Consider the following 16,698-nt stretch of genomic DNA (forward strand, 5'->3'; position numbering starts at 1 on the left):
GACTGGCTCATTTTATGGTTATAGTTTGTGGGTCTTACACAATAGGACATAGGATTTGGAGCTGGAAAGGCCTTTAGTAGTCAATTAATTCAACCCTCCTATTTAACAGTCAAGGAAATGAATATTCAGAGAGATGAGGTTCTTTGGAAACAGATCAGATTGATTCATTTTCTAGCTGGCCATGCCTTTAGATTCTTAGCCTGAAGAATGTAGGATTTAGAGCTATATCCAGTCTAACCTGAGAGATTCAAATGACACAAAGGATACTCTCTCCCTTAGGGTGAGTTTCAAGAAATTCATCTGCTTTTATCCTTTTAAAAGAAAATACATCTTATAACTTAACCAAGCTCTACAAGCCACGTTTTGATTGCAGGGTTGCATGGTGCAAAGTTTGAACTGGGGGAAAAAGACACACAATCACAAGATATTAAATGTAAGCTTTATTTATTCTAGGGCAAACTCAAAAGGGTTTTTTTGTCTTTTGTTTTTTAGCAAATCCTATCACGTTAATGTTAACAAAAACATCTGTACATTTGCCATGATACACTTAAAAGTGAAACAAATATTAAGATATAAATACAGATATGGATGTAACATGACAAAAGCAAAAAAAAAAGTGTGTGTATCTGTGTGTGTGTGTCTTTGTGCCTGTGTGTATGTTTGTGTGGGTAACCATGCGTGTGAACACACTGGGAACAAAACCATTCTGGTGGCTGACATTTTTCATAGCTTTTCCTTTTTATTTCCAAACATTATTAGCAAAGTCCAGCTGTAATTCTACAACGTTCTTTTTGCTGTCCTTTAATATGTAATATTATGCTTGATAAATAAAGGGTACTGGGGAAAGGAAAAGAAGTTTTATATGACAAAGATGCAAGTTGCATTACTTATACAGGTTATTGAGAAGCTAATAATAAGCAATAGAAAAGACAGTCTTGTATTGTTGTCATTTGTCATCCAGCCAAGCACACTCGGTGTACTTTGAGAAAGCCACATGCCTCATTACTTCTGCACTACGTGAGAACTACAGTACTTAAAACCTGGGGCGGGGAGAATGGATCGAGTGGTTTGCCCATTCCCTAGCTCAGTGGTGATATCAACAGCACAATGGATAGTGACCCGGAGGTCCAGAGGGTGATGGGCTTTTTCAGGGCACTGAAAAGTCAGAGTTGGTAAGCTGGGGAGGCAAAGTTTCTGTTGAATTATTTTCCTTTCTTGTTCTTTCTTTCTTTCAAATTAGCAAGAGCCCCCGAAGGACAGGAGAGGCAAGGAAAGGCAGCTACAGTTGCTGAGATTTGGCTGGGGTAGCCAGGCTCTGCTCTCACCTTCAGGATGATGTGATGGGCTGCATGCAGATTTGCTCTCCTTGGCGGATATCAGAGTTTCCAGATCTGTAAGCCAAGAGACTTTGATGTCTGCTGACAAGTGATTGTACATTCTCTTTCTCTTTTGGTAAGTTAAGAGATTGAAGGTTATGCAAGTGGTGTTCATGGCTAGCCCTTTGAGTACTACAAGGAAATTGGGCAACATTCAAGATACTTCCCAACTAAATGACACACAGGGGATGTGGGACTCTTTAGGGGAATAAGGGAAGGGCGGGAGAGGGAAACTTACTATATACATTATATTTAAATGAATTGATAAATAATCTAACCAGAATGTTTCTTCTATGGTGCAACACATTTCTACAGCAGAGAATAAAGAATCTTTGACTGACTTGTGTAGTGAAAGAAAAATCACATCAATGAATATCTGTCAACAAACAAAATATTATTTGATCAAGAAAGTAAGGCCTGGTTCTATATTTTGCAGCCCCAAATATGCCAATTACATTCAACCACACTTGTCTGCCATTACATTTTTTTTTAGACATAAGATAAATTTAATTCAGATATCTAAGACAGCCATTATCACTTATTTTCATTAAACATGCTTTAGAATGGACAGATATTGCAAAAGGCTAAGAATTAACATTTTAAAGTTTAAATATGATTGCGAAAATCTTTCTCAGAAAATTATGGTTTTCCCTTTGTGCTCTTTCCTAAAATAAATTAGCATTCCAACCAAATGGCAAGTGTTGATGTATCAGGTGGAATAAATCCCACCACTGAATTCTGACAGGAGCAGCTATGTATTTCCTACATATTTAAATTACACTTTGAAAGTCCATCCTGTAGTGTGAGAACACTTGCTACGTTAGTTTATGGACATTACAGTGCATTTATTCTCAGTGCATACTATATGTTTTTATAAAATATCTAAAATAATTTTAGAATAAGGAAAAAAGTTGTGTATTTTCTCCTATCTTCCATTCTATGGCTCTGAATTCTAAACCTGTCAGGTAAGCTGTGGAGAGGGCTAACAGGGAGAACTGTGAAGTTTTACATCCCGTAAGGTTAATTTATTCACCGTTTACTTGAAATCAAATTCTAGGATTCCCTCTTCTCACTATTGCCTACTGTAATGGATGTGAAATTTTCTTTGTCAGTGAACTGAGGCTTTATTTCAACAAACTGGCAGAGAATAATTTTGGTTTATAAAATGAGAAAGGACTCTCGAGTCATGATCTATTGGGTTTACTGCTACAGTCTCTGATGCTACCTAAAAAGAGAAGTCAAATTCTAAAACTCCTTATCTGTCATTACTCAAGGAACTGAGAAAATTTTTACCTTGAAACTTCAGGGTGAATTAAAGCCAAGAATAAAATATCAAATATCAATGGGCCATGACAGAACAGTAATTGCAATTCTTAGAACAGAGCCCTAAACTTAAGGTTTCTACATTTATCCCACAGGTGGTATTTAAATCACATTTCCACAAAGATCCTAGAGTAAGATCTCGCCTACAATTCTGGCAAGTGGAATTTCACTAAGTGATTCTATGACTTACTCTGGCTTTGTTTTTGGACTCAACTGAACTTTAATCCAGCTGTCAAGAAGTTTTAAGCCCTGGAACAGATATCACATAATTAAAGGAAGTGAGACTCGACCTCAAGTCAACACTAAAGAGTCGTCAGTTTTCAGAATCTATACGAAAAAGCTAGGGCACTTTATATACAGCTCAAAGACTGAAAACGAAAACTTTGGGGGCATTTAGTAGTCACACGGTAAAAGGCGGTTTTTAATCTTAAATGTTTTCTAAGACATAATTCACATTTCGGTAGGTTTCAAACAACAACTTAAATACACACACCATTTTCATTGTTTCCTTTGTGAAAGGCGCAGAGTACAGCAAGGGTCACACCCATAATGAAACAAAATATTATGAAGAAACTGACACGATCCTAAAACCCCAAATCTGTATCAACTTAACTTAAAACAAGTTAACCACTTTAGTTTAAACCAAGAAACTGCTAGAGGGGCTCACTTTCATAACCCTCTTTTAAAGATTTCAGCAGGCTGCACAAACATGTTATGGCTGTTTTTTTTTCTTTTCTTTTTTTTGTATGAAGACTGCAACACAGGCCTTGCTTCCTTTACATTCAATACCAATAAGATTCTACACAAAAGCTTGAAAGGACCAAAATACTGATTGCAATAAATATCTGTGTGGCCTCCTTGTACTGATTGGGCGTGCCAATGAAGAAAAGGGGAGAAGAAAGGTCTCAGAGAGGCACCACTGATTGCTTCTAAGTCTACACAAATAGGTCCAGATATTTCCATTAACTGTGCGTCGAAACATCTGAAGATGAACTGCTGTTGCTATTGGTGGTCTGGGCCCTCTTTATATACAAATTTAATAGCTTCATCTGAAAAGAAAAGATAAGAATGCATTATCATAAGAATAAGTCAGTTTTAAAAATAGGTTATTTTACTACGATAAACATAACATGCTCAAAGAAAATTTATGATTAGGAAGGTGAACCTCAAACAAAACTATAAAATTCAAGCTATTTGAATGTTGATGAAAAACAACATATTTTATCAAAGTAAGCATAGTAATTTAACAATTATCTGTGCGCAAAAATATTTTAAAACACCCTGATAAACCAGAAAACTCTTTTGTTGTGCTCAAAAAGGTAAATAGGGATAGATGAGGTAGACAAACATATCTGAGATAGAGGCCAGAGAATTTTGTAATCCTCAGTTCAGTGACACACACTAAAGCTAGGTAACAAAGCAAAAGCTTCCCAAGCCCAAGTTTTCCATTCATTCATTTTCCCTCTCCACCTAGGGTGGCTACAACTAGACATGGCTTTCTTCAACAGTGTTCCGTGGAACTATCCTATCAAGCTTTTTAATATAAAAGGCAAAAAAATCAGAATCATAAATAAAATTTAAAAAGAATGAAACTATTTCAAGTATGACCTAGTTTTCATGTAAGTTTGGTGAAGTTGGGATTGCCTGTTGACAGTACAGGACATCCTTTTTCTTTTCTTACCATCTGTGCAAGACTTTTAGCTCATTACACGTAAGCTCAGTGGAAAGCCTTTCTTCCTTTTCTCAACTGACCAGGCTGTACTTTTGAAAATTAGTGACTGGTTGATTAGGTTACGTGGGTATGGATATTTAAAGACAATGACAGCTAGGCTTTGAATAAATACACAGAAATTTTCATGCCAAAATTTCAGAGGAGCAAGAAAGTAACAATGTTAGCAGTCTATTTTACCTAGAAAAAGCTGTCTACCCTTGCTGCCTCTCCTCTCAAGTCTTTGCAATCTGGCTTCTGACCTTGTCATTCATCTGAAACTGCCCTCTGCAAAGTCACCAAAGTCCTCATCCTTGATCTCTGCACTGGACACTTCTGGACACAGCCTCCTTTCTAGGTGTTTCTGACACGTTTCCCCCTTGGTTTTCCTATCTATTTGGCCGCTTCTTCTCAATTCCCTTCAAAGGTTCATCACCCACATCATGCCCACTAGCTGTGGGAGTAACCCCAACATTCTGCCTAAGGCCCGCTTTCTTTTTTCCCTCTCTCTCCATTCTTTTGGTGACTTCATCAGCTCCCATGTTTAATCATCATTATGCAGATGACTAAGAGAGGCATATCTAACCCCTTGTCTCTCTTGAGCTCCAGACCTGCCTCATCAACTATGATTAGACAATTCAAATTGGATATCTGTAGGTATCCAAAACAGAACTCATTATCTCCCACTCCCACCCCACCCCTCTTGAATGTTCTCATTCCTGTGAAGCCCATAATTATTAGTCACCCAGGTTTTCAGTATCAGTGTTATCCCTGAGTCCTAACTTCCAAATAACTAATGAGTGGCCAAATCTTGTACTACAACATCTCTAATATTCAAAGCTGTCACCTCTTCATTTAGGTCCTTCTCACCTCTTGCTTGGACTATTGCAAAGGCTCCTAACTGGTCACCTGACTTCGAGGCTCTCACCACTTTACTTCATCCTTCACACAGCAGCCAAAGCTACTTTCCTAAACTAGCACAAATCTGACCGTGTCATTGCCCTACTCAGTAAACTCCAGTGGCTCCTTATTATTTCTAGGATCAAATATAGATTCCTCTTTGGCATTTAACGCTCCTTATAACCTAGTCTTCTTAGACATTACTCCCTTTTAGACACATACATTCCAGGCCATGCCTGGAATGTACTCTCCCTCCTCATTTCTACTTTTTAAAATCCCTAGTCTCTTTGCGCACTCATTTCAGGCACAATCTTCTAAACGAAGCCTTTTCCTCCTACCCTGTTGTTAGTGCCTTCTCCCTGAAATGACTTTGGATCTGTTTTGTAGCTATGTAACTTTAAATAAAGATATGGAAAACTAAGCATCCTCTCCATTTTCTGAATGACAGTGACTGCCTGAAATGCTGACTGGCAGATAGTCCAAGCAATTCTAGCAGTTGCTTTTGCTGAAAAATTTTTCTTACTTTCTAAGAATGGGCTCCATTCTGGGTGTGAGGGTAGGGAAATGACTCACGTGAAAACACAAATCATTAATAAAATTTATTTTTTTAATTAAAAATATTGACAAACCAAACTAGAATCCAGGCTTCATCAGAAGTGACCATGCTACTACTAGCAGCAGAAAGTAGAGGATGCTCTATCCCCCGCACCGCCTAGCTGCTCCTAATTCTTCTGTCTCTTAGCTTGCTGTTCTAAGTCCCTTCTCTCTGTACCTCAGTTTCCTTACCTGTGAAAGGGGGATAATACTACTTCCCTCTCTCTCCCTCAGGGCTGATTGTGATCTTTATAAACAAAGTTCTTGCTATGTAAATGTGGTACAAAGAATAAAAAAAAAGCAGAGTTTGACAAGTTTTCTCTGGACCTAGGAACTGCAACCCCACACATAGGAGCCTGAGAAATTTAGAAAGAAAAACGTAGAAGAAATAAAAGCCAATGTGTTCCCAATATTAGGTTCTGATGCAAAAACGGTAAAACAAAGACTTTACAGAGAGGCAGTGTGGTCTAGTGGAAAAAGCACTAGACTTGGAATCTGGAGAGCACTGGGTTCAAATCCCACCTCTAGCACTTGTTAATTATGTGACTACAAGTCATGTACAAGGGGTACCACTACTCCCCGTAGAGCCTGAGTTTACTCATTGGTAAAACAAGGGTAATACTCATCTACCTACTACCCAGGAGTGCTGTGAGAAAAGTGCTTTGTAAACCTCTAAATACAATTAGAGTACATGTGAGTTACCATGATCACAGCCCAGGAGGCTATAGAACATTGCTCCTGATGCTGGCACATTCAGCAATCAAGAACAAAATAAAAAACCAGCACTGAAAGATAAAACAAAAATGGAATCACTAAAACATTTTCCATTACAACCTTGGGGGGTAGATATAAAGATGTTTACATTGCCGATTTTGTTCTGTTTATCTTTAGGCAATTGTTTTTTTGGAAAATATGGCTAAGCTAAAACTTACAAGGTGAAAAAGCCTGCCAACAGGGCAATGTCCAAGCTAGTCTGAGGAATCGTGGAGAGATGTATCTAAAAATATTAAGACTATGTAATATTATACATACCTTGCTCCCTGTGAGCTGTGCAAGGTGAGGCTTCAGTTCTTCTCCAATTACAGAATAAATTGCCACTAAGCAAAACACACTGGCCTTACGAACACTACTTTCAGTGTTGTCATAGCCCTAAGGAACCAGAAACAAAGGGAGAATAAAATTAAATATGACTTTAGACTAGTCTTTCAGCATCTTCATCAGTGTGCACATTGATCATCCTATTTCTATGTGCAGCTAGCAGGGAACCTAACCTAAGAGGGCTTCTGAGTAATACTGAGTAAGTACCAGAGTGAGAGAAAAAGAGGAAGAAGAGTCACACCCCAGCCCTGTAGGCCTACATCCAGGAAGTTTTCATCTGAAGGCAGTTGAGACTCAGTTGGACTGACCTCCACATGATGCCTGGGTGGCCAAAGAAGCAGAATAAATAACACTAAATATAAAGTGGAAGAGGAGCACCAGAGATAAAGGAGATAAAAGATAAGAAAAATTTTAAAAAATCCCAGTGAATTATGGTTTTTTTTCTTTTCCCCCAAACAGAGCAAGTTTCACTTATTAAAAGATGAATTTTTTGAAAAAGGTATAGAACAAACTGTCCCGTCCCTCCCCCCGCCCCCCCATTACGGTATGTTTCCCTGCTCTGAGTCATCTTCAGAAGCTTTCAGTGGCTCCTCTTCCACATGGACCAAAGCCTGAGATCTATGAATTCAAAGTCCTTCAATGATCTAGTCCTACCTTACCTTTTGAACTTCATTCACCATTACTCTCAAAGGGGTAACTTATGCCCTAACCAACCTGAAGTATTTTACTTAATTTTCCCTAAATATGCCCTATCTTTTCTGGGCCTGGCTACTATCACTCTGGGAAGGTTCTTTAGTTTGCAGCCCTTTCCCCGCCCTTCTCCACATCCCACTGGTTGAAATTCCATTCATATATCAAGGGCCAGGTCAGCCTTTAGACTTCAGTTCCTCATTTATAAACTGAGGTGCTGAATTTGGTCTCTTCCAATTTTAAAAGTTCTACAAGCAAGTCCATCAAACTTTTGCTGATCACTCCTGCTGGCAACATTATCTTGTTCCTCTGAGCTCCAGCACTTTGTTAAGACCACTCTTGTGACATTTATGAGATACCGCCCATTATCATTAGTTATCTGTATAAATATTTTATTTTCCTCACTCTACAGTAAATTCTTTGAAAGCACGATCACACTCATGAGAGGGTCAGATTCAAGCAAATACAGGGAAAGATCATGAATCTCAATGACACCTTGGGTACTACTGACTGTACACTGATTTTGAAATGCCAACAGCACAGGCAGCACACTGCCAACCACCACCTAATTCCCCTTCCCTGTGACCAAAGAGGTACTTGCAAGCAAGATGAAAAAGTTCTAGGGTTACTTTTGGCTGAATAGTTTGGCCTATGAATCACCATCTGAGTTCAAACACCAGCCACATGAGCAGCCATCAAATAGAGTGAAGTACTACCCCAGAGGTGTTGATTGGCCTGAGCCCTACCTGTAGCAAGCCTGGGATGATGTCAGGGAGGAGCTGGTGCAAAGATTCCTTGGAAATCCTCTCGATAACTTTGGTCTGCATCTTAATGGCAGCTAGATTGATGGGGTAGTCTGCAGTCTGGATGATTGGGCAAAGCACTTTGATACACTGCTCAGGGTGTATAGAACTGGCCAATGTTGAAGCAGCCTCCTCTGCAGCTCTCACAACCTGAAAAGACAACAACCCCAAGGCCCCAAACTGGAATGGTTAACATTTTACAAGAAAAGAAGTGCCAAACACAAATGTTTGTTCCTGTAAGCCAAATGCCAGTGAACCAAACTAATGAAAGATGTCATCAATTTATCTAGTTGTTAATGAATACAGAAAACGCATTGTACTATTTTAACCAGTGAAATTTTAAATTACTTCCTCTTGCTCTTGAGGCACTGTTTAATGATGGCTTTTAACTAAGTGTGTTGGGGGGGGGGTGTGGGTGTGTGTGTGTGTGTGTGTGTGTGTGTGTGTGTGTGTGTGTGTGTGTGAACACATTTTTAGCATTAGTATGAGCTGTGTCTGACTCTTTGTGACCCCATTTGGGATTTTCTTGGCAAAGATACCAAAGTGGTTTGCCATTTCCCTCTCCAGCTCATTTTACAGAGGAGGAAACTGAAGCAAACAGAGTTACGTGACTTGTCCAAGGTCACATAGCCAGTAAGTGTCTGAGGCCAGATTTGAACTCAGGAAGATGAGTCTTTCTGACACCAGGCCTGGCACTCTATCCACTGCACTACCTAGCTGCCCCCTACAGTCTGTGTGGGGGAAGCATGTTCAAAATGAATGAATGAAAATGCATTTATTAAGTGCTTACTGTGTACCTTAAGCTCTGGGGATACAGACAAAAAAGCAGACATGGTCCTTGCTCTCAAGAAGCCGTGCACTCACTTTTCACACTCTAATAGGGGAGATAGCACATGTGCAAGGTTTCAGTCCTAAGTAAAATGGAAAAGTCCATGGTCCTTAGGGAACAGCATCAAAGGAGACAGTAATGCACCTTCTCTGATGTCACTGCTCACTAACAAATCCATGTGTCTCTGATTTTGAACCATTTGACAGCATCAGGAGCTATGGCTGTTGAGGAGGCTCCTCCAGAACAGCTGTCAGTTTGCATGTCCATAAGGGGGATAGACAGGGTACAGCAGGATCCAGGCTAGAAGCAAGTGGGTCTGCAGGGCACTGGCTTTCCTAGGGCTGTGGGGCTTGCCCCATCAGTGGTAGTTTGGTAGTGGCAAGGGATTACTCTCCTCAATGATGGCTATTGGGGCTTGGATGGAATCAGGGCTGGTGATCTAGGGGCCAATACTATTCCCAGGGTGATAGATGAAGTGATGGTTTGACTTCCCTGAGGGCCTTGCGGCTTTACTAAGGTGAGGCAAGCAGTTTTTTGGCTTGATTTTTGGATTTTTATTGATATCTTCTGTTTCTATATCGACTACATTTCTCAGTATAACCCTCACTTCCCCCCTCATAACATAAAGCTTTAAAAGTAGTTCAATAAAGCCATATCCACCATTATAGTGGTATCCACAGTGCTCCACCTCTGTAAAGAACGGAGCAAACAAAGAACATTCTCATATCTCTGGCCAAGCTCGGTCATTCTCATTTCACAGCACTTAAGTTCTACTGTTTGGTTGCTGTCTTGTCCATATATTGTTATGGTCATTATTTTTCTGGTTCTATTTACACGTACTTCACTATGGATCAATCTATCAATCAACTGAGTGTCTGTTAAGCACTTACTATATGCCACTGTACCAGGTGCTGATAATACAAGTAGAAAAAAATGAAACAACCACTACTTGCAATGAACTTACATTCCAACTGGGGTGGGGCCAGTGTAAGCACAAATAAAAATAAAGACACACACATACAAAGTAGTTAAGTAAAGATAGTTTAGGAGGGAGGGCACTAGGAATTGGGGTAGGGTGAGTGTCAGGGAAGGCTTAATGCAGAAAATAGTGCTTGAACTGCATCTTCAAGGAAGAGAGGGGGACTCTATAAGGACAAGGTAAGAAGTACATTCCAGGTGTGGGATAGCCCTGAAAAGGCACAAAGATGGGAGGACAGTGTTTCCTAAGTAAGGATATAGAGAAAAGGCCACTTTGACTTTAGGAGGGGGAGTCTTGTCCAACGAGGTAGAAATAAAGGTTGGATCAGGTTGTTTAGGGCTTCAAAATCTGAACAGTTTCTATTTTATCCTAGAGTCAAACAAGAAGCTGATGCTGCTGGTTCAATTGAGGAGGTGCATATTCATATGTATACTTCAGTAAAATTACTTCGGGTGGCAGCGTGTAGGACAAGCTGGAATGGTGACATCCTGGAGAAAGGGAGAGTACTTAGGGAGCTGTGGCAATAATCCAGGTCAGGGGTGTGAGTGGAGAGGTGTCCTTTTTAGAGTATATTAACGTGCCTCTTTCTACAACCCCTCCAATACTGATTATTCTTATCTTTGTCAATTTGCTTGGTATGAGATGAAACCTCAGAGTTGTTCTGATGCACAATTCTTTTATTACTGGTGATCTGAAACAATCTTTTATATGATGGCCAATAGTTTTCAATTCTTCTTTTGGGAACTGTCAGTTCATATCCTTTTGACTCTTTTATCAATGGAGGAATGGCTGTCAAGTGTATGTTAGTTTTCTATAACAGAGATATCTGAGGAAATATTTTTTCCACATTGACTATATTCATTCTTATGCTAATTCTATTCACCCAAAAGCTTTTTAATTTTGTGTAACTCAAATTATTTTTTTAGTGATCTCCCATTTGATTAGGAATTCTCCTCCTAGCCATAACTCTGAAAGGTACTTGATCTGATTCTCTTCTAATTTTTTTTTAAATGCTATGACTTTTAATATTCAGGTCTTGGATCAACTTTTGGCATACTATGACAAATGGTATAAGATGACAATATAAATTTTATTTCTGCCAAATAAGCATATGAAATCTAAACAGAACCTAAACGAACAGGAGCCTGGGATTTTGAAGATGATTTGATCTGAGATGAGTAGTCAATTAAACTTTTGGTTAACTGATGATGGTATAGAGATACCATTATTTGAAAACTGTAAATGGGATGGGGTGGGAAGAGAGAAAAACCTAGTACTGACATGCAGTGAATTAAAAAGAATTTTTAGACAAGAAGCTAGAAATGTTTCCTTTAAATAAAAAACAATTTTTAGACAAGAAAAAATTAGAATTATTTCCTGCTGTAACTTGGTAAGTACTGACTGAGGAATCAGAAGACTTAGGTTCTACTACAAGGCACATATTTTGGTGTGAAACTTTGGAAAAATAATTTAACCTCCCTAGGCTTTGTTTCTCTTCCCTGTAAAATGGAGAGAGGTACTGTTCCACTTCTAAAGGAAGCAATGTGACATAGTAAAGGAATGCTGGACTTGAGTCAGAGGATCTGGGTTCAAACCTAGGTTCTAACACTTCCTACTGTGATGATTTTGGATGAGTCACAAACTTTCTTGCCCTCAATTTATCCACATATGAAAGGTGGGCATGTGGGAGAAAGGGACTGGCTTGGCCAATAACTAGCTGTGTAACCTTGGGTAAGTCTCTTTATTTTTCCTGGTCTCAGATTCTTCACCTATAAAACTAATAATTTGGATTAAATGAGCTCCAAGGTAATTTCTAGTTTCAACATTCTGATTCCATAACAGACTTTGGGATATCACCTCAGCTTTAGTCATAAAAATGAAAGGGTGTTTTAAAAAAAAAATCAACCAATAGGTAAGGCAATATATTCACTTTGAAAAAAATTAAGGGTATTTCTGCCTAAAAAAGAAAGTTGGTTTTATCTAACATGTTTTTTAAACTACTAAATTCCGTAAAAGCTTTGGGTAGGTGTACTCATGGTGCTTACATGCTTACATACATAAAATAAAACAAAACAACTTTCAAGGCTATTATACTCCAATGGGAGTCCACTCATTTTCCTAATCACTTATTTCTGTCACAGGCATGACAATTCTAGTCACCACTGGAGTCATCCTCATTCTCCTTGACCCCATGTATTCATTCAATTGCTAAGTTTTGTTGATTCTGCCTCCATAACATCTTTTGCATCCATTCCACACTTTTTACTGACATGGTCACCAACTTAGTTCAGGCTCTCATCCCCTCTCATCTTGAGTATTGCTATAGTTTAATTGTTCTCTCTGCCTGCCGTCTCACTTTCCTTTCCAATCCATTCTCCATGCATCTGCCAAAGCGACAGTCCTAAAGTGAGTTGGACTGCGTCACTCCGCAGCTCAATAAGTTCACATGGTTCCCTGTTCCCTAGAGGATCAAATACAAACTACTCTGCAATCTAAAACTATCTCAAACTTGGTATAATCTACATTTCTAGGCCTATTAATTATCCCTTCCCTTTATGTACATGATGGTCTAGTTAAATGGCTTTCTTCCTGCTCTTCACACATGCATGTGCTGTGAACATTATGGAAAGTCAATAAAAATTTATTGTCTCAATTTATTGACTCTCTTTTGTCCTCTAAAGACTTCATATAATGTTCCAAATTTAAAGAAGTTTTAAATTCTTTTTGATTAGTAATGTTCTAAAACATAGGTGTCAAACACAACCCACAACAGTCTGACGGAAGCAGATTAAAATGTAATTGGGAAGTATTTGACAAAAGAAACAAAATAACAGAATATAGATAATATTAATATGTGATATTCTAAGTCAACATGTGGCCCACAAGGATCCTTATGTAAGGTTAAGTGGCTCCCATTTCTATTTCAGTTTGACACCACTGTCCTGCAACACACTTTCTGATTACTGTACCCTTTAAACTTTACCACTGCATACTGCCTGGGGCACTTGCAGATGAGAAGGTACCTCATTAAATAATTTTTACTGCTATCTTTACATAGCTACCTAAATAATAAAAACATTACAGATGCGTACATGAACATACACTATAATCGTGCTAATCTGTTGAAAATTCAACATAAAGATACTACGTAGAAATACCAATGCAAGATAGCTGGCTACCTTCAGGAACTTAAGAGTAACCCCCTTAAGGGTTTGCTTTAGCAATTAATAAGATTGGTCAGTCAATATTTACTGAGAGTGCACATGTGTGAATCACAATTGAAGATGAGGCTGTCTGGGTTTTGCGATGACCATGTGTTACGGATACTACCCAACAATAAAGATTCTTTGCCTACTTGGGGGTGGGGGTGGTATGAGGGAAGAGTAATTTTAAAAAAATTTATTTGAAAAATATGGAAAATAAAGATGACAGAAGTTATACTACTGCCTCAAGGAGTTTAAAATCTACCTGATTTATAAGCCCATGTTATATTTTCCTCAATTCCCTTCCTACTACTTAGCTTTTTGTTTTCCCTTCATCTGTTCTCCCGAACTCCAGGGAGCCAGGTAGAATGAACAACATGGTTGTGCACAATGTTTGGATGAACCAATTCCATTCTTCCCAAGCAGAGGACCAACAGGCTATACTATGTGACCAGCCACTGTATCCTAAGATTCTTTGGGAATTAATATCTGCCTTGTAACTCTAGTCCCCAGACACTGATATCTAACAGGCTGATGTATCCTGAGGACTCCTGGGCCATGCCACCTACTCTAGGACTTCTGGGCTTTTCTAATCACCCTCTAGCTGAACTTTCTTACATGTTTGACTCCCTCAATTATGTATTACATATGAACAACTTGAGCGTAGGGGCTGTATTTAACAGGAACCTTTCTTAAAATAACACTCCTTTGTTACTGAAAACAATCATGCATATCTATTTACCTATTTTCAACATTGTTATTTTTCTAAAGTTTTATTTTTAAAGGAGGGGTTCCAGTATAAACCAATACTCTTAGGGTTCTTAATTTTTATTATTTCTGATATATGCATGTAAAAGAAAATTAGTGAGGATGAATCTGCTTTTTTTTAACCGACAAACTATCTGCTATTGATGGAGAAATGACAGGGAAGTAAGTATGGCCAGACACAGAGGTGAAAGTAAGGACAAGAAAGCAACTTTGGGGGTTAGGAGGTACCCAGAAAGGTTCCATATGATGCTGAGTTGGGTTTGAGGCTGGAAAAGAAAAGACCTTCACGAATGTCCTACATACCAGCTCTATCACTTACAAATTTCATCATCTCGGGGCAAGCTGCTTTACTTCTCCGGCTCTCAGTGTCCTTATTCACAGAATGAAAGGACTGGAATACCTAACTTCGAATAAGCCTCTTCCAGCTCTAAATCTGTAATTCTATCATTCTAGATGTGCTCTCCCAAGTTTTCTGGGTACAGTGAAAAATTACTGCTCTCCAAGGCCTGTTCCCAAGTTAGCCCTGCCACTAGTTGTTGTGTGGCCCCTGGCAAGTAAATCAAGTCTTGTTCTGGGGCTCAATGTCTCCATCTGTAACATGAAGAGAAATAAGGTCTGCCCTACCTACTACATAGAGGATGCTATAAAGTTCAAATCTAAGAGAGTTTTTAAAAACATAAAGCAGTACCCCAATGCACATTATTTAGCTGTCACTTTGGCAGTTATGTGAAAGGAAAAAAAAAAGACCTCAGGGTATCCTACAACTTTAAACTCATCTCCTCCATGGCACTTTCCCATAACAACTAGGCTTGTTACCATTAGTTCTTTGCTGTCCCCAAATTACCTATCCCTGATACATATATATGACGTAGGACAGGCACTTCACTGTCTGGGTTTGCACAGGCTGTTACTTTTTATTTTGCTTTTTGTATGTCCTTTTTGTATTGCTCTTTATCAGGATTTTTTTAGAGGAGCTACATTGAGCAGCTGAGAGACAGCTGGCCTTGAGAGTCATGATGAACAGCTGGATTCAGATCCCACTCTAGGCAAATTACCTAACCTCTATGTGGCCCCAGAAAACTCTTTTTAAGTCTTGTAAGTCAAACGGAATGTATAGTCTTGCACTGGAAACTCCCCATTTATAACATGTGGCACTAGTGAAATCCACAGGGTGGGTCTAAAAAGAATGTTCTTAATTGTCCTAAAAGCAGAAAGACTCAAACTACACAAGACTCTCAGGAAAGCACCCAGCTGGTGCTTAATGTTTTTTGATGATAAAACAAAAAACAAGTCCTTCCCTGAGGTGCCAGCATCGAGCCCTGATGATCTTTCCCCTACATCCCTATATAACTAGTCAATTTAAAGAAGGTGTTCTTGATTGGTCACATGTCTTAATGATGGAACAACTGCTGGATCTAAGTCTAAGCAGTTCAGTGAGTCAATGTTGCTGCTAACCAGCTGTTAGCACAGACAGCCATAAATCTAAACATAAATCAATTTGTATCTCTCAGAAATTCAAAGTTGCCAGCCATATGGTTTTTTATATGGCATAAAATTTATTTTTCAAATGGAAATAAAGCTATCTAAAAAGGACACAAAAATATGATTCAAGACAGTAAGACATGATAAATATTTTTGGTTAGTTCTATCCAGTGATCATATACACAAGTGTTACTATATTCTTTAGAAGACATCTACCATGTAATTAGTTGAAGTGCTCTCCAACAGCTCATATGTTTCTTTTAAACTACTGAAACAGACTGGACTAGGGTAAGCCAAGGATTTGGCTGTAAATCTGTATAATTAATTTACAGCCAAAAACAAAGATGGAAAACCAGTGAAATGACAGTCACCCTTTGTACTTTTTGTGCAGTGGGCCTGTACACCCAAATTACTGCCTTATCTTTGCAGAAAATCAAGGGCGGAAGATAGTATAGTACAGTGGACTGAGAGTCAAGAGGCTTCAAGGATGGGGAACCCGTGGCCTGAAGGCCAGGAGTAGCCCACTACGTCCTCAAGTTCGGCCCTCTGACTGAATCCAAACTTCACAGAACAATCCCCTTAGTAAAATGATTTGTTCTATAAAACCTGTAGTCAGTCAAAAGGCTGCACCCAAGGACCTAGAAGGCTACAGGTTCCCCAAGCCTGGCTAAGTCTTGGCTCTGCCACTAAGATTCTCTCAATTTCTCTGGACATCAGCTTCTTTATCTGTAAGATGAACAGGTGGAGTAACATGATCTGATAGGCTTGTTCTAACTGAGGAATTATAGTAATAGGAATCTGAATGTAATTATTCTTTTATATAAGGTTAACATCATAAAATATGGCTAATGACAAGTTAATCTATCCTTAGTCAATAGGGAAATGAAATATTTCAGAAATATTTGTACTGGAAACTCCACTTTTATAACATGTGGCTAGTGAAAT

The 16,698-nt window shown here is 38.8% G+C and overlaps 1 protein-coding gene across 3 annotated transcripts in view; it reads right to left on the minus strand.

The window, feature by feature from the left end:
- Positions 1–425: 425 nt before the first annotated feature.
- The window catches only part of CLASP1 (cytoplasmic linker associated protein 1), a 357,318-nt gene continuing 341,045 nt past the window's right edge, over positions 426–16,698 (minus strand). For all 3 annotated transcript variants that reach the window (XM_036744771.1, XM_036744772.1, XM_036744770.1), the window contains 3 exons: positions 8,436–8,642; positions 6,934–7,050; positions 426–3,748 (listed from right to left, as the gene is read on the minus strand). In XM_036744771.1, coding sequence (XP_036600666.1) covers positions 3,662–3,748; positions 6,934–7,050; positions 8,436–8,642 — 411 coding nt within the window. In that variant the 3' untranslated portion in view covers positions 426–3,661. The remainder of the gene's footprint in view (positions 3,749–6,933; positions 7,051–8,435; positions 8,643–16,698) is intronic.

The sequence above is a fragment of the Trichosurus vulpecula genome, chromosome 2 (assembly GCF_011100635.1).
Source record: "Trichosurus vulpecula isolate mTriVul1 chromosome 2, mTriVul1.pri, whole genome shotgun sequence".
Taxonomy (NCBI): Eukaryota; Metazoa; Chordata; class Mammalia; order Diprotodontia; family Phalangeridae; genus Trichosurus; species Trichosurus vulpecula.